The sequence below is a fragment of the Anolis sagrei genome, chromosome 10, assembly GCF_037176765.1.
Source record: "Anolis sagrei isolate rAnoSag1 chromosome 10, rAnoSag1.mat, whole genome shotgun sequence".
In the NCBI taxonomy this organism is placed as follows: Eukaryota; Metazoa; Chordata; class Lepidosauria; order Squamata; family Dactyloidae; genus Anolis; species Anolis sagrei.
In genome coordinates, this window is record NC_090030.1 from 35,142,049 (window position 1) to 35,164,550 (window position 22,502).

At 44.6% G+C, this 22,502-nt stretch overlaps 1 protein-coding gene across 1 annotated transcript in view; it reads left to right on the forward strand.

Annotated features, from left to right (window-relative positions):
• TBC1D8B (TBC1 domain family member 8B) overlaps positions 1-19,171 on the forward strand; it is a 64,472-nt gene extending 45,301 nt beyond the window's left edge. Inside the window, exons 12-21 of the mRNA XM_067471692.1 lie at positions 453-738; positions 826-955; positions 3,875-3,973; positions 5,529-5,597; positions 6,993-7,233; positions 10,405-10,470; positions 12,644-12,727; positions 14,154-14,210; positions 15,370-15,467; positions 18,611-19,171. Coding sequence (XP_067327793.1) covers positions 453-738; positions 826-955; positions 3,875-3,973; positions 5,529-5,597; positions 6,993-7,233; positions 10,405-10,470; positions 12,644-12,727; positions 14,154-14,210; positions 15,370-15,467; positions 18,611-19,024 — 1,544 coding nt within the window. The 3' untranslated portion in view covers positions 19,025-19,171. The remainder of the gene's footprint in view (positions 1-452; positions 739-825; positions 956-3,874; positions 3,974-5,528; positions 5,598-6,992; positions 7,234-10,404; positions 10,471-12,643; positions 12,728-14,153; positions 14,211-15,369; positions 15,468-18,610) is intronic.
• The last annotated feature ends 3,331 nt before the right edge of the window (positions 19,172-22,502 follow it).

Below are 22,502 nucleotides of genomic sequence, written 5' to 3' on the forward strand. Positions count from 1 at the left end.
GCTGGTCTGTGAGATGCGCTTTTGCAAATTGAGGCCTTGGAGTGTGCATCTTCACTCTCGTCTCAGAGCAGTGGTTGGTGTTTGAGGGGTGGACATCTCTGAACTTGATGTCCAACATTTCTGGAAACTCCTTGTTTGGTTGCTCATCTTTGGACACCAACAAAACTCTTGAGATGTCTCCAGAAGTGTTGTTGGCCTGTGAGATGTGATTTTTCAAATTGAGGCCTTGGAGTGTGCATCTTCACTTTCATCTCAGAGCAGTGGTTGGTGTTTGAGGGGTGTGGACATCTCTGAACTTGATGTCCAACATTTCTGGAAACTCCTTGTTTGGTTGCTCATCTTTGGACACCAACAAAACCCCTGAGATGTCTCCAGAAGTGTTGCTGTTCTGTGAGATGCGTTCTTGCAGATGCATTCCCATTTGGGACATTCCTGCTCCCTCTCTCTTTCAGGGGCCTTGGTGGACCAGGCCGTGTTTGAGGACCTGATCCGGGAGCGCCTGCCACAGCTGACAGAGCACATGACGGACATGACCTTCTTCTCCTCGGTCTCCCTCTCCTGGTTCCTTACGCTCTTCATCAGCGTGCTGCCCATCGAGAGCGCCGTCAACGTTGTGGACTGCTTCTTCTACGACGGGATCAAGGCCATCCTGCAGCTGGGCCTGGCCGTGCTGGACTACAACATGGACAGTCTCCTGGCCTGTAAGGACGATGCCGAAGCCGTCACTGTTCTCAACAGGTACTGGGACCCTAATGCGGCGGGAGACGTTGGCATTTCTGCTGCCACCATCAATTGTCGTAATTGTTTACCGTTATTTCAATCCAGGTTTTTTGACAGTGTCACCAACAAGGACAGCCCTCTGCCTCCGGCGGTGCAGCAGGCTTCTGGCGTGAGCGAAGCCAAGAGTCCGCACCCTAAAGTGGATATCACAGATCTGATTCGAGAGTCCAATGAGGTATGTATCAGGCATGTGCGGTCGATAAAAAATGGTTCCAAACTCTTTCCAAAATACGGGCCACTGGCACTTCATTTCTTAAGCATTTCTGAAATTTGGGTGGTGTGTGCAGATCCAAGCAAGGTGGCCTTCTGTAGCTGGCAGATGGTAATCTTTTCAGTGCTGATTGTGTTTAAGTGCAGGCCAAGGTCTTGAGGCACTGCACCCAGTGTGCCGATCACCACTGGGACCACCTTGACTGGCTTGAGCCAGAGTCTTTGCAGTTCGATCTTTGATATATGTATTGTGGATCGTGTTTTTATGTTTTTAAACTGTATACTGTTGTTTGTTATAAGTTGTTGTAAACCGCGTTGAGTCGCCGGCTAGGCTGAGAAACGGCGGTATACAAGTATAGCAAATAAACAAATAAATAAATAAATCTTTAAGTCATCATATTATTATTAATTATTATTATTATCATATTATTATTATTAACACAACAAGACGAGTCCACAGCAGACAGGCTCCATGACAGGAAAAACCAAGCAATCATATCTATCACCCTGGTCATCTCCCTGTTGTAGTGATCAACCAAGGCGTCGAAAGTATCGCCAGGCTCCATGGCAGGAAAAACCCCAAGATTCTTCAGGAATCCCTCCGGATCCATCAGTCTCCTGGGGCGGACCATCTTAGTATGTCCTCCACCACTGCGGAGGTTAGGAGTTGCAGAAAGTCTAAAGCTGATCAGATAGTGGTCAGACCATGACAAAGGAAGGATGTTTTGTTCTTCCACTCTGACTGTTCCACTGTCCGCCACAAAAACTAGGTCGAGTGTATGTCCAGCTTGATGGGTGGGTCCAGATATAATTTGTGAGAGCCCCATGGTCGTCATGGCGGCCATGAAGTCCTGAGCCGCACCAGTCAGAGGTCTCAGCATGGATGTTAAAATCTCCCAGCACAATCAGGTGCTGGGAGACCAAGGCTGAATTGGCGACCACATCGGCTAGCTCAGGCAGGGAAACTGCTGAGTCGCGGGGTGGGCGGTACACCAGCAGAAACCCCAGGCTGTCATGGTTCCCCACCCTCAGTGGACACTTCCCAAGTGTCTAGGACTGTGTGATGTATCAGCGATAATGCATGCAGATCCCAGGAAGGTGGCCTTCTGCAACTGGCAGATGGTAATCTTGTCAGCGCCGATTGTGTTTAAGTGCAGGCCAAGGTCTTGAGGCACTGCACCCAGTTTTATTATTATTATGTATCATTATTTTTAATAATAACAAATAAATATATTTTGTTTGTTTGTTTGTTTGTCGTGTCAGAGCAACCAGTCCATTACATTACATTTCTAACAGAACAAAGGAAACAAACAGAGAAAATACAAAACTTGTGAGTCTGGTAGTTGGTTAAATGTCCTTTGACCAGTATCTGGCCACTTGGAGTGCTTCCGGTGTTGCTGCAAGAAGGTCCTCCATGGTGCATGTAGCGGGGCTCAGGTTGCATTGCAGCAGGTGTTCAGTGGTTTGCTCTTCTCCACACTTGCATGTCGAGGATTCCACTTTGTAGCCCCAATTCTTGAGGTTGGCTCTGCATCTCGTGGTGCCAGAGCGCAGTCTGTTCAGTGCTTTCCAGGTCGCCCAGTCCTCTGTGTGCCCAGAGAGGGAGTCTCTCATTTGGTATCAGCCATTGGTTGAGGTTCTGGGTTTGAGCCTGCCACTTTTGGACTTTCACTTGCTGAGGTGTTCCAGCGAGTGTCTCTGTAGATCTCAGAAAACTATTTCTTGATTTAAGTCATTGATGTGCTGGCTGATACCCAAACAGGGGATGAGCTGGAGATGTTTCTGCCTTGGTCATTTCACTATTGGCTGCTACTTCCCGGCAGATGTCAGGTGGTGCAGTACCGGCTAAGCAGTGTAATTTCTCCAGTGGTGTGGGGCGCAGACACCCCGTGATAATGCGGCATGTCTCATTAAGAGCCACATCCACTGTTTTAGTGTGGTGAGATGTGTTCCACACTGGGCATACATACTCAGCAGCAGAGTAGCACAGCGCAAGGGCAGATGTCTTCACTGTGTCTGGTTGTGATCCCCAGGTTGTGCCAGTAAGCTTTCGTATGATATTGTTTCTGGCACCCACTTTTTGTTTGATGTTCAGGCGGTGCTGAACATCAAGCAAAAAGTGGGTGCCAGAAACAGTATATTATAATAATATATTATGATAAATAATATATTTTATTTATTTATTTATTTATTTATCGTGACAGGGGCAACCAGACCATTGTATTACATTTCTAACAAGACAAAACAAACAAACAAACAAACAAACAAACAGATACAAAAACACAACATTTGTGAGTTTGGTAGTTGATTAGATGTCCTTTGATCAGTATCTGGCCCCTTGGGGTGCCTCTGGTGTTGCCGCAAGAAGGTCCTCCATCCTGCATGTGTCAGGGCTCAGGTTGCATTGCAGCAGGTGGTCAGTGGTTTGCTCCTCTCCACACTCGCATATCGTGGATTCCACTTTGTGGCCCCATTTCTTCAGGTTGGCTCTGCATCTCGTTTTACAGCCTAGTTTTTCAGCCCTTTTTTTAGACTGAAAAAGCCCCCCTCGGCTTCTACTCGAGTCAATATAATAATAATAATAATAATACCTTGACTCGAGTAGAAGCTGAGGGGGGCTTTTTCAGTCTTAAAAAAGGGCTGAAAAACTAGGCTTATACTTGAGTATATACAGTAAATGCATCCCTCCTCCCAAGTAAAGCAAGATTTCTCAGAATTCTCCTTCTCCTTGACCCCAGATTAGCCATTATTGGCCTTTTTTTTCCTTTCACACTAATTCCTGCCATGATCTTGAACGAGCTGCATCTTAAAGCCTCTTGCTCAATCTGGTGGTCTCTGCTCCCTCGAGAGGAAACGGCTTGATAGCTTCCTCTTCTTCTCTTAGAAATATGGCGAAATCCGATTTGAGGAAGTTGAATGCATGCGCCGCCGGAACCGGCTGTATGTCATCCAGACCCTGGAGGTCACTACGAAGCAAAATGTGGTGAGTTGTGCGCAAGGGCATCTACTATCCTTTCGCCAGGGGACAGTCCCATCTTGTCTCCTGCATATGTCATCAGTTGGGGAGCCCTCCTCCCAGCACCAACTGCCACTCTGGGCCAGAGTGAGGGGGGGGGGGGGCGCCAGGGGACAGTTCCACCTTGTCTTCTGTGCTATTTTAATGATATAATGTAATGTAATATTATACGAAATATTTTTATATACATATAATATTTATAATATTATAATGTAATGCAACATAATACTAATAATGTGATAATATAATTATATATATTACATGCAGTATTATTAATAATATCACAATATAATGGTATAGTACAATATAGTAATATATAATACTGATATTGTATTATGCTAATAATATAATATACCAAATTGGGAGGGAGAGCCAATACTCCAGAGGACAGGAGCATGATTCAAAACGATCTTGGCAGATTAGAGAGATGAATGGCCAAAACTAACAAAATGAAGTTCAACAGTGACAAATGCAAGATACTCCACTTTGGCAGGAAAAACGAAATGCAAAGATACAGAATGGAGGGCAATGCCTGGCTCAAGAACAGGACGTGTGAAAAAGATCTCGGAGTCCTCGTGGACAACAAGTTAAACATGAGCCAGGAATGTGATGTGGCGGCAAAAAAAGCCAATGGGATTTTGGCCTGCATCAAGAGGAGCATAGTGTCTAGATCTAGGGAAGTCATGCTCCCCATGCTCTATTCCACTTTGATTAGACCACACCTGGAATATTGTGTCCAATTCTGGGCACCACAATTCAAGAGAGATGTTGACAAGCTGGAATGTGTCCAGAGGAGGGCGACTCAAATGATCAAGGGTCTGGAGAACAAGCCCTATGAGGAGCGGCTTAAGGAGCTGGGCATGTTTAGCCTGAAGAAGAGAAGGCTGAGAGGGGATGTGATAGCCATGTATAATAAATATGTGAGAGGAAGCCACAGGGAGGAAGCTTTTTCTGCTTCCTTGGAGACTAGGACAGGTGTTGGCTATTTGTTTGAATTCTTCTTTGGTGATTTCTCCCTTTTTCCACTTCTTGTGCATGTCTCTTTTGTGTGGAGTTCCACTGCTGAACGGCTCTCAATAGCTTCAAACTACAAGAGAGGAGATTCCATCTGAACATGAGGAAGAACTTCCTGACTGTGAGAGCCGTTCAGCAGTGGAACTCTCTGCCCCAGAGGGAGTGTGGTGGAGGCTCCTTCTTTGGAAGCTTTGAAACAGAGGCTGGATGGCCATCTGTCAGGGGTGATTTGAATGCAATATTCCTGCTTCTTGGCAGAATGGGGTTGGACTGGATGATGGCCCAGGAGGTCTCTTCCAACTCTTTGATTCTAGGATTCTATAAGCCGCTCTGTGAGAAGGGCAGCATATCAATGTCGTAAATAAATAAACAAACAAACATCTAGGGGGGAGAAAAGTTTGAATAAGGAAAATGAAGGATGTGTTGTCCTTCCTCTGCAGACTGCAAAGGCCACGTGACTGTAGCCTGATTGCCTTCTTTCTTTTTTCCTGTCTTTCTTTCGTTGCAGCTGCGTGTTGTGTCACAGGATGTGAAAATCAGCCCCAGCAACCTTGAGGAGCTTTATGAAATATTCAAGGTAATACGCCGGTTGCATTTAATAATGCCTTGATGAGTTTTAGTCTTGGTTTTAATATGAGAGTTGTCCCAGCTGATGACGTTTTGCTTCGGTCTCAACAATCGTGGCCGAATCTTCGGATACTGGAGTCTTCCTCCCTCGTTCGAGGAATATTTTAGGAGGACTTTTATTTATTTACTAGCCATCTCCTGCCACACTATGCTGTGGCCCACATGGGGTTCTGTGTGGGAGGTTTGGCCCAATTCTATCGTTGGTGCGGTTCAGAATGCTCTTTGATTGTAGGTGAACTATAAATCCCAGCAATTACAACTCCCAAATGTCAAGGTCTGTTTTCACCAAACTCCACCAGTGTTCACATTTGGGAACATTCAGTATTTGTGTAGAGTTTGGTCCAGATCCATCATTGTTTGAGTCCACGGTGCTTTCTGGATGTCGGTGAACTACAATTCCAAAACCAAAGGACATTGCCTGCCAAACCCTTCCAGTATTTTCTGTTAGTCATGGGAGTCCTGTGTGCCAAGTTTGGTTCAATTCCATCGTTGGTGAGGTTCAGAATGCTCTTTGATTGTAGGTGAACTATAAATCCCAGCAACTACAACTCCCAAATGTCAAGATTCTATTTTCCCCCAAACTCCACCAGTGTTCAAATTTGGGCATATTGAGTATTTGTGCCAAGTTTGATCCCGATCCATCATTGTTTGAGTCCACAGTGATCTCTGGATGTAGGTGAACTACAATTCCAAAACCAAAGGACACTGCCCACCAAACCCTTCCAGTATTTTCTATTGGTCATGGGAGTTCTGTGTGCCAAGTTTGGTTCAATTCCATCGTTGGTGGGGTTCAGAACGCTTTTTGATTGTAGGTGAACTATAAATCCCAGCAACTACAACTCCCAAATGTCAAGATTCTATTTTCCCCAAACTCCACCAGTGTTCACATTTGGGCATATTGAGTATTTATGCCAAGTTTGGTCCAGATTTATCATTGTTTGAGTCCAGAGTGATCTCTGGATGTAGGTGAACTACAACTCCCAAACTCAAGGTCAATGCCCACCAAACCCTTCCAGTATTTTCTGTTGGTCATGGGAGTTCTGTGTGCCAAGTTTGGCTCAATTCCATCGTTGGTGGGGTTCAGAATGCTCTTTAATTGTAGGTGAACTATAAATCCCAGCAACTACAACTCCCAAATGACAAAATCGATTTTTTGAGTGAAGGACGTACATTGGGTTGTTAGGTGTCTTGTGTCCAAATTTGGTGTCAATTCCCCCAGTGGTTTTTGAGTTCTGTTAATCCCACAAACCTATGCAGGAGACAACATGGAACTGTCCATGGACACGCAACCCCTTAGCGTGCCATCGCTTTGCCGCAGCCTCTGCCTGTGTCTCTCTGCCTGCAGAAAGAGCATTTCCTCTCTTGCTACTGGACCATGCGCAGCCCGGCCCTGAGGCACCACGACCCCAGCCTGCCCTACCTGGACCAGTACCGCATCGACTGCCAGCAGTTCCGGCTCCTCTTCCACCTCCTCAGCCCGTGGGCAGGTTGCGCCAACAGGGACTCCCTCGCTCTGTGGACCTTCCGGCTGCTGGACGAAAACTCCGACGGACTTATCAACTTCAAAGAGTTTGCCGGCGCGCTTGGTACGAAATATACAAACTCACAAGGGAGGCTTTGTTTGCTCTTTGTTGGCTTCACATTGGGTTACTTGCAGACCTGTTCACGTGAGGGGGAAAAAGGTAGAAATGGCCTTAAAATCAGCTCAGCCTATTTGTCTGTCTCTCATGGTGTTGTCCTCTCTGAGAGGACTATTTACTGTATTTACTCAAATCTAACATTCACATTTTTTGGCTAAATTCTTCTTCTTTTATATATAACTATATATCCATCCATCCAACTATCTATCTATCCATCCATCCATATATCTAACTATATATCCATCCATCCATCCAACTAAATGTCTGTCTGTCTGTCCATCTGTCCGTCCGTCCATCCATCCGACTATCTTATCCATCCATCCATCCATCCATCCATCCATCCAATATATCCATCCGTCTATCCATCCATATATCTAACTATATATCCATCCATCCACCCGACTATCTCTCTCTCTCTCTCTCTAGCTCTCTATCCATCCTTCCTTCCTTCCTTCCTTCCATCCATCCATCCATCCATCCATCCATCCATCCGACTATCTGTCTGTCTGTTCGTCCGTCCATCCATCCATCCGACTATCTTATCCATCCATCCATCCAATATATCCATCCGTCTATCCATCCATATATCTAACTATATATCCATCCATCCACCCGACTATCTCTCTCTCTCTCTCTCTCTCTAGCTCTCTATCCATCCTTCCTTCCTTCCATCCATCCATCCATCCGACTATCTCTCTGTCTGTTCGTCCGTCCATCCATCCATCCATCCATCCGACTATCTTATCCATCCATCCATCCATCCATCCAATATATCCATCCGTCTATCCATCCATATATCTAACTATATATCCATCCATCCATCCACCCAACTATCTATCTATCTATTCTATCTATCTATCTAGCTCTCTAGCTCTCTATCCATCCTTCCTTCCTTCCTTCCTTCGTTCCATCATCCCTCCATCCATCCATCCATTCATATATCTTAACTATATATCCATCCATTCATCCGACTATCCATCCATCCTTCCATCCATGTTCCCAATGAAGGGGAGGGGTGAGCATTGTGACTCTCATTTCCACAGGGCTAACGGTTATGGGCCTCCTCAGGTTGGCAGCACGCGTGTCTTGGTGTATGGTGTCCATCCATCTTTCCTTTTGTTTTTGTCCACGTGGTCGCTGTCCTGCAATCTAGAAATGCCGTGCTGTTTGTGCTTCTGATGTGGGTTCTTCTCTCATGACGTGGTTGTACCACCATAGTCTTGCTTCCTGCCTTTTCTTGCTGGTCACTTTTATTCCTAGCCTTTGGTGGATGGATGTCATCATTTCGCACATGGTTGAGAAGTGTTAAGCCCAGTGTCTGTCTGTCTATCCATCCTTCTATCTGACTCTATCTATCTATCCATCCGTCCATCCATATATCTAACTATATATCCTTCAATCCAACTATCTATCCATCTGTCCGTCCATCCTATCTATCTATCTATCTATCTATCTATCTATCTATCTATCTATCTATCCATCCATCCATCCATCCATCTATCCATCCATCCATCCATCCATATATCTAACTATATATCCATCTATTCATCCATCCGACTATCTATCTGTCCGTCGGTCCATCCATCCATCCATCTTATCCATCCATCCTATCTATCTATCTATCTATCTATCTATCTATCCAGCCAGCCAGCCAGCCATCCATCCATCCATCCATCCATCCATCCATATATCTAACTATATATTCATCCATCCGACTATCTTATCCATCCATCCATCCATATCTTCTATCTATCTATCTATCTATCTATCTATACATACATACATACATACATACATACATCTAACTATATATCCATCTATCCATCTGACTATCTATCTATCTATCTATCTATCTATCTATCTATCCATATATCTAACTATATATCCATCCATCCATCCGACTATCCTATCTATCTATCTACCTACCTACCTACCTACCTAGCTACCCATCCATCCATCCATCCATCCACCCAATATACCTAACTATATATCCATCCATCCATCCGACTATCTATCTATCTATCTATCTATTCATATATTTAACTATATATCCATCCATCCGACTATCTATCTATCCATCCATCCATCCATATGTCTAACTATATATCCATCCATCCGACTATCCTATCTATCTATCTATCTATCTATCTATCTATCTATCCATATATCTAACTATATATCCATCCATCCATCCATCCGACTATCTATCTATCTATCTATCTATCTATCTATCTATCTATCTATCTGTCTGTCTGTCTGTCTGTTTATCTATCTATCCATATATCTAACTATATATCCATCCATCCGACTATCCTATCTATCTATCTATCTATCTATCTATCTATCTATCTATCCATATATCTAACTATATATCCATCCATCCAACTATCTGTCTGTCTGTCCATCTGTCCATCCATCCATCCATCCATCCATATATCTAACTATATATTCATCCATCCGACTATCTTATCTATCCATCCATCCATCCATATCTTCTATCTATCTATCTATCTATCTATCTATCTATACATACATACATACATACATACATACATACATACATCTAACTATATATCCATCTATCCATCTGACTATCTATCTATCTATCTATCTATCTATCTATCTATCTATCCATATATCTAACTATATATCCATCCATCCGACTATCTGTCTGTTTGTCTGTCTGTCCATCCGTCCATATATCTAACTATATATTCATCCATCTGACTATCTTATCTATCCATCCATCCATATCTATCTATACATACATACATCCATACATCTAACTATATATCCATCTATCCATCTGACTATCTATCCATCCATATATCTAATTATATATTCATCTATCCATCTGATTATCTATCCATCCATATATATAACTAACTATATATCCATCTGACTGTCTATCTACCTACCTACCTATCTCTATTTCTATCTTTATCTTATCTCTCTATCTAACTCCATCTCTCTTCTTATTTCTAAGCACTTTCCCCAGTGGAGAGGTTAGCATTGTGACTGTCCTTTCCACAGGGCTTTGTTTTGGGCTTCCTCGTGCCTCAGGTTGGCAGCACGCATGACTAATAAGAACGAGTGATTTTTTCCCCTCCTCCCCAGATATCATGTATCACGGAAGTTTTACACATAAGCTGAAGCTGCTCTTCAAACTGCACATACCTCCAGGTAAGTCAGAAATGTTTGTTTCACCCGTTGTATTTATTTGCTTTGGGAGCAACACTACTACCAGCAAGATAATCCTCAGGTTTTGAATGAGGAAAACACACAAGGTACTAAAAGAAAAATGGGAAGGGAGAGGGAAGGAAAACAAGAGAACTCAGGTTGTGTTCTGCCTTTTGGGAGGGTTTCGTGTATTGTATACATTGGGACTTGAGTGTCTGTGTTGGGAATCAGCCTGTGTTTCTGTTCCAGGATCATGATGCTTATGATGTGAGTAATGAGGGTGCCGAGGCAGAGGCGCAAGATGGAGATGGTTTGGTCAATGATTTTCATTCAGACAATGACAGAGAGGCCCCAATGCAAAGGGCAGTTTCTCATGAGAATATTCCTGCTGAGCCTTGGGAGGATGGTTCACTCCCTCTTTCTGTGAGCTATCAAGATTTGGGTTTGGAAAGCAATCTGACACCTGGGAATTTTAATGCACAGCCAGATAGGGAGTTGAAGGATAGGTGGCTGGAGATCAGCCAGGATCCACAGCAAACTCCTGGTCGATCGTAAACTGGACCGGGGTATAGGGTGGCAACCTGTGCTGGACAGGGTTGCACTCCCCCTGAAGTCACAGGTCCACAGTTTGGGGGTCCTCCTGGATTCTTCACTTACATTTGAGGCTCAGGCGTCGGTGGTGGCCGGGAGGGCCTTTGCACAATTAAGACTCGTGCGCCAACTGTGACCGTAGCTCGTGAAGACGGATCTGGCCAAGGTGGTCCACACCTTAGTCACCTCTAGATTGGATTACTACAATGCACTTTACTTGGGGCTGCCCTTGAAAACGGCCCGGAAATTTCAGATGATCTAATGGGTGGCAGCCAGGTTGTTAACTGGTGCTCCTTACAGAGAGAGGTCAACCCTCCTGCTCAAGGAGCTCCACTGGCTGCCATTCATTTTCCGGACCCAATTCAAGGTGCAGGTTCTTACCTACAAAACCCGCCTACCTGTGTGACCGCATCTCTGTATATGAACCCACACGATCTCTTTGTTCATCTGGAGAGGCCCTGCTCACTCTTCCACCAGCATCGCAGGCGTGATTGGTGGGAACGAGAGAGAGGGCCTTTTCGGTGGTGGCCCCTCGACTCTGGAACTCACTCCCTAAGGACATCAGGCAGGCCCCAACCCTGGCAGTCTTTAGGAGGAGCTTGAAGACATGGTTGTTCCAGTGTGCCTCCTGGAATAATGATCCCATAGCACTTTGTCCTCCAAAGCACTTTACAATTTTAGGTCTGCTCGTATGACCCTCCACAAACGCCACTATCACCTTTTCGTCCATGCTCCAGCATTATTTCCAATTTTAATTTTACATTTGGCCTTCCCACAGTTTTAATTGTATGTTGTCTTATTGATAATGTTGTCTATGTTTTTTATTTCATTTTAATTGCTTGTATTGTTGTGATTATTGATTATTGCTTGTATTGTTGTGTTGTGGGCTCGGCCTCATGTAAGCCGCACCGAGTCCCTTGGGGAGATGGTAGCGGGGTACAAATAAAGTATTATTATTATTATTATTATTATTATTATTATTATTATTACGTCGCTCTGAAAGGCTTCATCAGAGAAGGGGAAAGTGTGGGAGAAAGCTCAACCACTTTCTCAGTTTGGGGATATAAGGTTTGCTTCAAGGGGAAACCTGTTAGATCAGGCATCGTTTGGAAATCAAGTTCATGTGCCATGGAAATCCTGTTCATGGGGTCTTGTTCATGTGGAGAATTTTGGCCTTTTGGATTGTCTTTGCTTCCTGTTGATTCCTGCCTGGATAAACACTGCCTTGGAACTGCATTTTACTGACTCATTAATTTTTGGAACCTTCTTATTTTCTTACAAGCATTTATTTTTACTGGCTATTTACTAAGCTTCAATAAAAGAGGATTTTTTTTCTTCACTTTTCGTGTGGTGTGTTTTAAAGTCAGAGACTTTTTCCTGACCTGAAGTGCAACAGTCTGTTTTTTTGGGTATTCACAGAGGGTCCAGGGAATGGCCCTTTTGAGACACCGTATGCTATGGATACCAGCAGTGGGGATAAGTTTGCATTCTGGATACTGAACATGCTATGCCAAATTCGTTTTGGAAACTAGATTCTGACCATAACAACCCTCAGCTAGTATTGGTTCTGTGTTCCTTCCTGCAGCTTTCACCGAAGTGGAGTCCCTGAGTCCTTCCAAGGGCGCTCAGCTGTCGAAGGAAGAGCTGATCCATTTGAGCCAGTTGAACCGTAAGCTTTGGCAGGTTCTGTTTATCTCACACTTGAGCCTGCGAGGAAGCAGGCCAATAGAAGATATTGGAGGGGTTTGGGGGGAATTGACCCAGGATGCTGGGAGTTGTAGTTCACCCACATCCAGAGAGCAATGTAAACCCCACTGGTGATGGGTCCACACCAAACTTGGCACTCATACCCTTCATAACTTACTTGGAGCAGTTTAGGAGCAATGACAGGTGATGATGGGACTTATAATTCACCCACATCCAGAGAGCACTGTGAACCCCACTAGTGATGGGTCCGCACCAAGGTTGGCGCTCATATCCACTTTAACTCTTGTAGCAGTTTAGGAGCAATGATAGGTGATGATGGGAGTTGTAGTTCACCCACATCCAGAGAGCACTGTGAACCCCACTAGTGATGGGTCCGCACCAAGGTTGGCGCTCATATCCACTTTAACTCTTGTAGCAGTTTAGGAGCAATAATAGGTGATGATGGGAGTTGTAGTTCACCCACATCTGGAGAGCACTGTGAACCCCACTGGTGATGGATCTGGACCAAGCTTGGCGCTCATATCCACTTTAACTCTAGTAGCCATTTAGGAGCAATGATAGGTGGTGATGGGAGTTGTAGTTCACCCACATCCGAAGAGCACTGTGAACCCCACTGGTGATGGATCCAGACCAAGCTTGGCGCTCATACCCATTTTAACTCTTGGAGCAGTTTAGGGGCAACAACAGATGATGATGGGAGTTGTAGTTCACCCACCTCCAGAGAGCAATGTGAACCCCACTGGTGATGGATCCAGACCAAACTTGTCACTCATACCCTTCATAACCCACTTTAATACTTGGAGCAAATTAGGGTCAATGACAGGTGATGATGGGAGTTGTATTTCACCCACCTCCAGAGATCAATGTGAACCCCACTGGTGATGGATCCAGACCAAACTTGGCACTCATACCCACTTTAACTCTTGTAGCAGTTTAGGGGCAATGACAGGTGATGATGGGAGTTGTAGTTCACCCACATCCAGAGAGCACTGTAAACCCCACTGGTGATGGATCCAGACCAAACTTGTCGCTCATACCCTACATAACCCACTTTAACTCTTGGAGCAAATTAGGGGCAATGAGTGATGATGCTGGGAGTTGTAGTTCACCCCCATCCAGAGAGCACTGTGAACCCCACTGGTGATGGATTGGTCTTGTGTTAATTTTGTTGAGTAATAGGTTATGTTACTAATTGGATTGTTTATTTACTATATTTATGTGTGTAAGCTGCTTTGAGTCCCTTGTTGGGAGATGGGGCAAGGTGTAAATCAAGTATTATTATTATTATTATTATTATTAGTAGTAGTAGTATTAAAAAACCTAATCTGGGCATCGCCAGGTACCTGAGGTAGTCCTAAATAAGTACTTTTCCTCCTTTTCCCTCCTAGTTTCTTCTCCTGGGGACAGTGTGGATGCAGATGGGTTGAAGACGAGCCCCGAAAAAGGTAACCTAATTCAGATTTGCACCAAGAAGATTGGCGTTCTGTTACTTTAGGATTGCAGGCAGGATGTAATTTTTTAAAAACTTAAATAGGTTTTTGGCCGTTAATAATATATTTTGTTTTAAATGCAGTAGTTATGTGCCGAGTGTAATGTATTCCTGTGTGGAAAGAATTAACTGAACCATGGAGGGAACAGCATTCCTAGAGAGGTCATAAATCAAGTGTGTAAAACAAATGGATGTGTCGTATATCATGTTTGGAATGCAAGAGGTGTGGACTAGTACTGATAATGGTTAGTGAGTTTGCAATGTTACGATCGGACAGCGAAGAAGCAAGTTTACAATGTGCTGAGTGTTAAATAGCTTCTAATGTATATAGTAGGGCTGGGCGGTTTCGTTTCGTAATTTCGTAATTCGTTAAAAATTCGTTATTTTTTTTTATAACGAAGCGATAACGAACCATTCAGGAGCAACTAAAAAACGAACCGAATTTTTAATTTCGTTTCGTAATTGTTTCGAATTCGTTTTGTGTTCGTTTCGTTATCGTTTTGAAATCGTTTCGTTATTATTTCCGCATGTCTGGGGCAAGTTTTATAGTTGTTGTTTGTTTAATCAGTGAAAAAAAATTATAAATATCACACCAACAGTCAACAACAGAGGGAGAGGGAAGCTTCAGAAGTTTCCCCTGTCCCATTTGGAGGTTTTTTAGCGTATTGCGCGGTCGCGTCCGCCATTAACGAATCGATTCGTAATTGTTTCGTATTGTTTTGTAATTTACGAAATTTTGTAAATATCGAACTTTTTAAAAGAAAAATTTTGGAATTCTTTTAAAAATCGAAACGCAAAAACCCCCAAAAAACAAATCGATTTTAGAAACAAATTTTTCCGTGGTTGCCCAGCCCCATTAAATAGCTTCTAATGTATATAGCTGTAAAATAAAGTAGTTTATAGCCTAAAGTGGCTTTGATTGACCTGTTCCTGCCTTGCTGTGCTGACAATGTCACTGACATGTCTTGTGGCCAAACTTGGTGACATTTCATCCAGTGGTTTTTGAGTTATGATGTCACTAAAAACAAACAGAACATTTAGGTAGGTAGGTAGGTAGATGGATAGATAGATAGCTTACCCTTTTGTTTGATGGTAATTTATTGTCTCCCAAACAGGGAAAGGGAAAGTTGATATCCAGGCCTATCTGAAGCAGTGGCAAGATGAACTCCTTAAGAAAGAAGAAAGCATTAAAGACCTGCCTCGAATGGGCCAGGTAAGATTCGGATGAGATAGAACCTTTACCTGTTTTGTAATGATAACAGAATGATACTAGAACTTGCAATAATAATGTTTTGAATATATGTATGTATTTAGATTTATTTTTTTAAATGGTTACAAATGAGATTCTGCATCATATTCGTAGAGAAAGCACAAGAAAGAAGGGATGAAGAGAGAATGTGAGGCAGAAAGGAGGGAGGAAGTGTTGGAAGACAGATCCCTTAAAGCGCCAGACCAGTATTTAGTAAAAGTAAAGTTTATTAGTTCACAACCAAGAGAGTCCAAAAAACAAACCAAAAAGGCTCAAAAAACTTATTCTTCAGTGTGGAACACAGTATTACCCACGGTTAACCCAAAAAATTGGACCTGGAAAATAACCCGAATTAAACAGGAATATAATCCGGTTTAAACTTAAAGCTATGCAACCAGCAGGAAAAAAGGCACTCCAATCCGCAGCAGGATGTCAGCGAATATGAAGGGTCAAACAGCAAGGCCGAAGTCGTCTACCGAAGTCAGTTCAAACGTGATGTAGTCGTCGCGAATCCAATCCGGGTCGAGGAAGGAGAAGGCAGCAAACATGATAATCCAGTCCAGGTCATACGCAGAGCCAAAACGAAGAATGGCAGTGCAGCAGCTAATGCATAAGATCAACACAAAGGTAGTCCAGAGAAAATCCCACAATTCCAACCCCCGTAGCCATGGATAATCCGGATTAAACTTACGTCCACAGAAGTCTTCCCAAACACGTCTTCCCAAACAGCTCTCAAGGACACACGAATACCCATCAACACCTTGCCGACTGCAAGGAACCCCATCTCCCAACCCTACTTTTATTCACAAATCATCCTCAGAACTGGAATCAGACAACACCCCACCAGACCTCCTTTCAGCTGAAGCCCTTTGCTGATCCCTCCAATCTCTCCATCTTCTATCCAGACTCATAACTCCCCAAGACTCAGCCGGATCCCCACTGTGCCAACCAGAGAACCCCACAAATGTGTCGCTACTTGTGGGCTCCTCACAAACGTTCTAAACCTCCCGCACTTTAGTCCAGTCCATTTCTCCATCCTCTGAACTTGCCATACCACTCTCCTCAGTCTCAGACCCATTATTCCCTGTGAAGCCCTCAAATGATTCATCATCACTGGATTCCGTAAGTATTTCCCGGATCTGCTTTTTCTGTTGCTCCTCATTAGAGTCTTGCTCATGAGTAGTCTTTCTCCTCCTCCTAATACTCCCAGTAGTAACACTACTTGAAGACTCCATCACAACAGAAAGTGTGAGGAAGAAGGGAAGGAGGAAGTGAGTGCACGAGGCAGAAAGGGGGAGTAAAAGTGTGAGGAAGAATGAAGTGAGAGCACGCGAATCAGAAAGGAGAGGGTGAGAGAGAGCACGTGAGGCATAAGGAAAAGGAGGAAGAGGGAGTGTAAAGCAGAAAGGAGGGTGAGAGAGAGAGAGAGAGCACCTGAGCATAAGGAAAGGGAGGAAAAAGGAGCGTAAGGGAAAAGAGAAGGAAGGAAGAGAGAGAAAATGGGAGGTGGGAGGAGAGCAAAGGCATGCTTGGCCTTGGCTGCAGCACTTGCTCCATCGCTGGCCTCCACCACCCCTTCTTGGCGGCAGTGGTCAGGTAAGTGAACAGTTTGTCTTTGTTTTTGTCAAGATCAATATCCTCAGCTGAAATTCAAGGTAAGAAGTATTCTGGTTTGAATTGTATTGTAGTTTGTAGGTTTCCTGTATCATTTTCCAGTATTTTCTAGATTTAGGGCAGGTCCACCACATATTTAGTTATTTATTTTATTTTATTTACTGTATTTGTATACTGCCTTTCTCAGCCTTTCGGCACTCTAGGCAACAAGTAATATACATAATATCAAAATGCACATAAAAAACGTTAAATACAACATAAAACCACAACAGGAATAATAAGCAACAGCCAGGAGACAGGTGTTTTTAAAGTCTCTTCCTCAGTCCCCTTTCTCCTCCTGAGGTGGCAGGCAGATGTAGTAGGCAACAGCCAGGAGACAGGTGTTTTTAAAGTCTCTTCCTCAGTCCCCTTTCTCCTCCTGAGGTGGCAGGCAGATGTAGTAGGCAACAGCCAGGAGACAGGTGTTTTTAAAGACTCCTCCTCAGTCCCCTTTCTCCTCTTAGCTGCTTTTGGGGGGGGGGGGGGAGTAGCAGTAGGATTTCCTTCTTCTCCTCCTGAGGTGGCAGGCAGATGTAGTAAGCAACAGCCAGGAGACAGGTGTTTTTAAAGTCTCTTCCTCAGTCCCCTTCCTCCTCCTGAGGTGGCAGGCAGATGTAGTAAGCAACAGCCAGGAGACAGGTCTTTTTAAAGACTCTTCCTCAGTCCCCTTCCTCCTCTTAGCTGGCTTGGGGGGGGGGGGGGAGAGAGTTAACAACAGGATTTCCTCCTCCTCCTCCTGAGGTGGCAGGCAGATGTAGTAAGCAACAGCCAGGAGACAGGTGTTTTTAAAGACTCTTCTTCAGTCTCCTTCCTCCTCTTAGCTGCCTTGAGGGCGGAGAGAGAGTAGCAGCAGGATTTCCTCCTCCTCCTCCTCCTGAGGTGGCAGGCAGATGTAGTAAGCAACAGCCAGGAGACAGGTGTTTTTAAAGTCTCTTCCTCAGTCCCCTTCCTCCTCCTGAGGTGGCAGGCAGATGTAGTAAGTAACAGCCAGGAGACAGGTGTTTTAAAGTCTCTTCCTCAGTCCCCTTCCTCCTCCTGAGGTGGCAGGCAGATGTAGTAAGCAACAGCCTGGAGACAGGTGTTTTTAAAGTCTCTTCCTCAGTCCCCTTCCTCCTCCTGAGGTGGCAGGCAGATGTAGTAAGCAACAGCCAGGAGACAGGTGTTTTTAAAGTCTCTTCCTCAGTCCCCTTCCTCCTCTTAACTGGCTTGAGGCTTGAGGACAGGGGGAGAGTAGCAGCAGGATTTCCTCCTTCTCCTCCTGAGATGGCAGGCAGATGATGTAAGCAACGGACAGGAGACAGGAGTTTTTAAAGTCTCTTCCTCGGTCCCCTTCCTCTTCTTAGCTTGTTTATATGATATAGGGAACACTGTATATAGGGAATTATGTTGAGGTGTTGATTTCAGCACCAAATCCAGGTCTTTCCAACCGGGCTTCTGTTTTCTCCCTTCCCCAGTCCCAGTTTATCCAGTTTTCAAAGACTTTGTATAACTTGTTCCACGGCGACCCGGAGGAGGAGCTGCTCTATCGCGCCATCGCCACCGTGACCAGCCTTTTGCTGCGGATGGAGGAGGTCGGCCGCAAACTCCAGAGCCCCACTTCGCCGGGGAAAAGCGCAATGCCTCCAATGTCCGACGGCAATGTGGGAGATGCCCGGGGTCCCCAGGAGGCGCAGACTGAGGACGTATCAGCCGCAGCGCTCCAGAGCCCAAGCAGAGCCAGCGGCGAGTGGTCCTTTGCTTTCGAGCAAATTCTGGCCTCGCTGATGAACGAGCCGGCGTTGGTGAAGTTTTTCGAGAAGCCCGTCAACGTCAAAGCCAAGCTGGAGGACGCAAAAGCTTCCCAGTTAAAAGCCAGAGCCCGGGTATAGCGCTGGTGGCCTTTCTCTCGCCGTTTTGTGCTCAGAAACGAAGAGGAAGCGTACACTGACTTCCTCTCGGGAGGTTGGTCTTCAGGATTGAGGACGGGTTGTTTTGTGTTTCCGGCAGAGTCGAGTAAAGTCTAGCTTTGATGCACAGTTGCACTTCAGCTTTGCGTTTCAGTCCACGTGGAGGCTTCAGGCACGCAATCGGTGCATGTCGGAACATTAAGAGGATGTGGTTGCCGAATATTCCAGGTGGTTGCGTTGCCGAGCTGCGGTTCTGTGTTTCTCACTCTGAATGTACCGCCGGCCACATTCCCTCAAACGTGGTCTTGAAGTCCACGCGCCCTCATGTACGCCCCAAAGAATCACTTCGGTCACTTTGAATGTCGGTCTGGTCACTTGAGTGAGGTTATTATTATGTGGCTATTATCCTTACATTGAAATGCTTGGAAAAGTTACAGATTCTTGCTACTTCCCTGTTGGCGTGATGTCTAACCAGAGCTTGAGGAAGTTACTTTTTTGTACTACAACCCCTGGAGACCCCTGACCTCTGGGAGGATATAGTTCATCGGAGTAACTTTACAAGTCCCTGTAACCACCACACATTTCTAATTTGCTTGGGGGGTGGGGGCAGTTGTGTGTGTGTGTCAGGAGCGACTTAAGAAACTCCAAGTCGCTTCTGGCGTGAGAGAATTGACAGTTGCCCAGGTGACGCCTGGATGTTTTTGATGTTTTACTATCCTTGTGGGAAGCCACTCGCATGCAGAGCTGGAGCTGACAGAGGGAGCTCAACCAGAGAATTGGCCGTCTGCAAGGACGTTGCCCACGTGACGCCCGGATGTTTTAGTATTCTTGTGGGAGGCCGCTCGCATGCACAGCTGGAGCTGACAGAGGGAGCTCAACCCGCTCTCCCTGGATTCAAACCCAGCCAGCGCAAGGGTGTAACCCAGGGGTCCTCAAACTATGGCCCGCCAAGGTCATTTTCCCGGCCCTCGCTCAGGGTCAACCTAAGTCTGAAATGACTTGAAAGCACACAACAACAACAACAACAATACAATCTCATCAGCCAAAAGCAGGCCCACACTTCCCACTGAAATACTAATAAGTTTATATTTGTAAAAATTGGGTTGTTGTAAGTTTTTTCGGGCTATATGGCCATGTTCTAGAGGCATTCTTTTCTGACGTTTCACCTGCATCTATGGCAAGCATTCTCAGAGGTAGTGAGGTCTGTTGGAAACTAGGAAAAAGGGGTTTATATATCTGTGGAATGATGACCAGGATGGGACAAAGGATTCTTGTCTGCTGGAGCTAGGGGTGAATGTTTCAACTGACCACCTTGATTAGCATTTGATGGCCTGGCCGTGCCTGGGGCATTCTTTTGTTGAGAGGTGATTAGATTTCCCTGATTGTTTCCTCTCTGTTGTTGTGCCGTTCTAATTTCACCACTCTCACAACCACCATGTCAGACTACACAGAGAAGCCATTGAAATCCACAAGCATGTGGACAATTTCAACAGAAAGGAGGAAACCATGAAAATGAACAAAATCTGGCTACCAGTATTAAAAACCTCTAAAATCACAACCGCAAAACAACAGAGAGGAAACAATCAGGGACATCTGTGGCGAGGGAGAGAGACTATTTCCTCTTTAAAAACCTCTTTGCTGCCTTATACCAATTCAGTTTCTTCTTTTATATTGGCTGGGACTTTCTGTGTGCTGTTAAACCTTTGTACTTTATATCACAGGCAATGAAACACTCTTGTGTATAACAAAGTAACACAGTTTATTTATAACTTCTGGCTCCAACGCTTGTGGTTACATTTGTGTTTTGTTGCGATCTTGAGGTTTACAGTCAGTATCATTTACTTGGTTAACTTTTTACTTGGGACAGCTAATCACCTCTCAACAAAAGATTGCCCCAGGCACGGCCAGGCCATCAAATGCTAATCAAGGTGGTCAGTTGAAACATTCCCACCTAGCTCCAGCAGACAAGAGTCCTTTGTCCCACCCTAGTCATTCCACAGTTCTATAAACTCATTTTCCTAGTTCCAACAAACCTCACTAACTCTGAGGGTGCTTGCCATAGATGCAGGAGAAACGTCAGGAGAGAATGCCTCTAGAACATGGCCATATAGCCCGAACATTAAAAAGTTTGAGGACCCCTGGTGTAACCCATTGTGTCACTGGGAGCTCCAAGTTGGTGGTTAGGGTTTGAGTTGTGTTTCCTGAGACATCCTTTTTGCTTGGCTGCGTGTTTCTTTATCCTTCTGCCTTAATTTGGTGCAATTTGTGGTACCTCAGTGGCACGGAAGCTTTCCTTCCAAAATTATGCAGGCTTAGTAGAGTGGTGTGGTTGCTCTCCATGTCGATGGCATCTAGGAAAGGAGCCCCAACGTTCAGCATTACTTTTGGTTCCTGCATATGGACCTCACTCGGCTGATCTGCTCTTGGTGTTTTGTTTTTTCTTTCACAATATTTTTATTGTTCTTACAATATTTTGCTTACACTTAGTTTCTATTGGTGCTCACACTTGCACACTTCTCATTTTCATGTAGTTGCTGGAATTTATAGTTCACCTACAATCACAGAGTATTCTGAATCCCACCAATGATAGAATTGGGCCAAACCTCCCACACAGAACCCCCATGTGGCCACAGCAACGCGTGGCAGGGGACAGCTAGTGTGTGTGTATATATATATATAAATATTCATTCATTGGATTGACATAACTCAAAAACCACTGGACAAATTGACACCAAATTTGGACACAAGACACCTCTCAGGCCAATGAGTGACCACCACTCATAAAAACACTGAAAAACACAGCAGAAGAGACTTAAAAAGCCAATAAAATAAAATTAAAAATACATTACATTACAATGTTTGCGCATAACCACATAAATAAACGTATACACACACATAAACACATACAAAACAGACTGGGCCACAGCACCACGTGGCAGGGGACGGCTAGTTCTGTATAAACCTTTATTCCTCATTTCTTTCCACCCCTTTTGGTCAGTCCCTTTCTTGTATAGACACTATAGAGGTGTCCATTTAGATCAGGGGATCTCAAACTGCAGCCCGCGGGCCAACCCCGGCCCCCAAGGGCATTTATCTGGCCCGCAGGGTGTGGGGAAGGATGAGTGAACTGGCCCCGTTTACAAAATTTGAGGACCCCTGATTTAGATGTTACTTTCATCCATTTTGACTGCCATTTTTTTTCCATATCTTTCACGCTATCTTTCTGGGACCGTACTTTTTTATATATATCTGCCATTCAATTATGCGTAAATACTCCCTTGATCTTTTTTAGTCTCATTTTCTAACCCTTTATCTCTCTTCTCACTCTTAATTTCTAGTAATGATTTTAGTTGGACTGCCTTATAATAGAGCTCCAAATTGTGTACTCCCTGCTGCTCTTGGTGTCTTTGCTCATGCGTGAATTGAGTTTTGGGAGACTAACGATGTTGAGCAACCATGT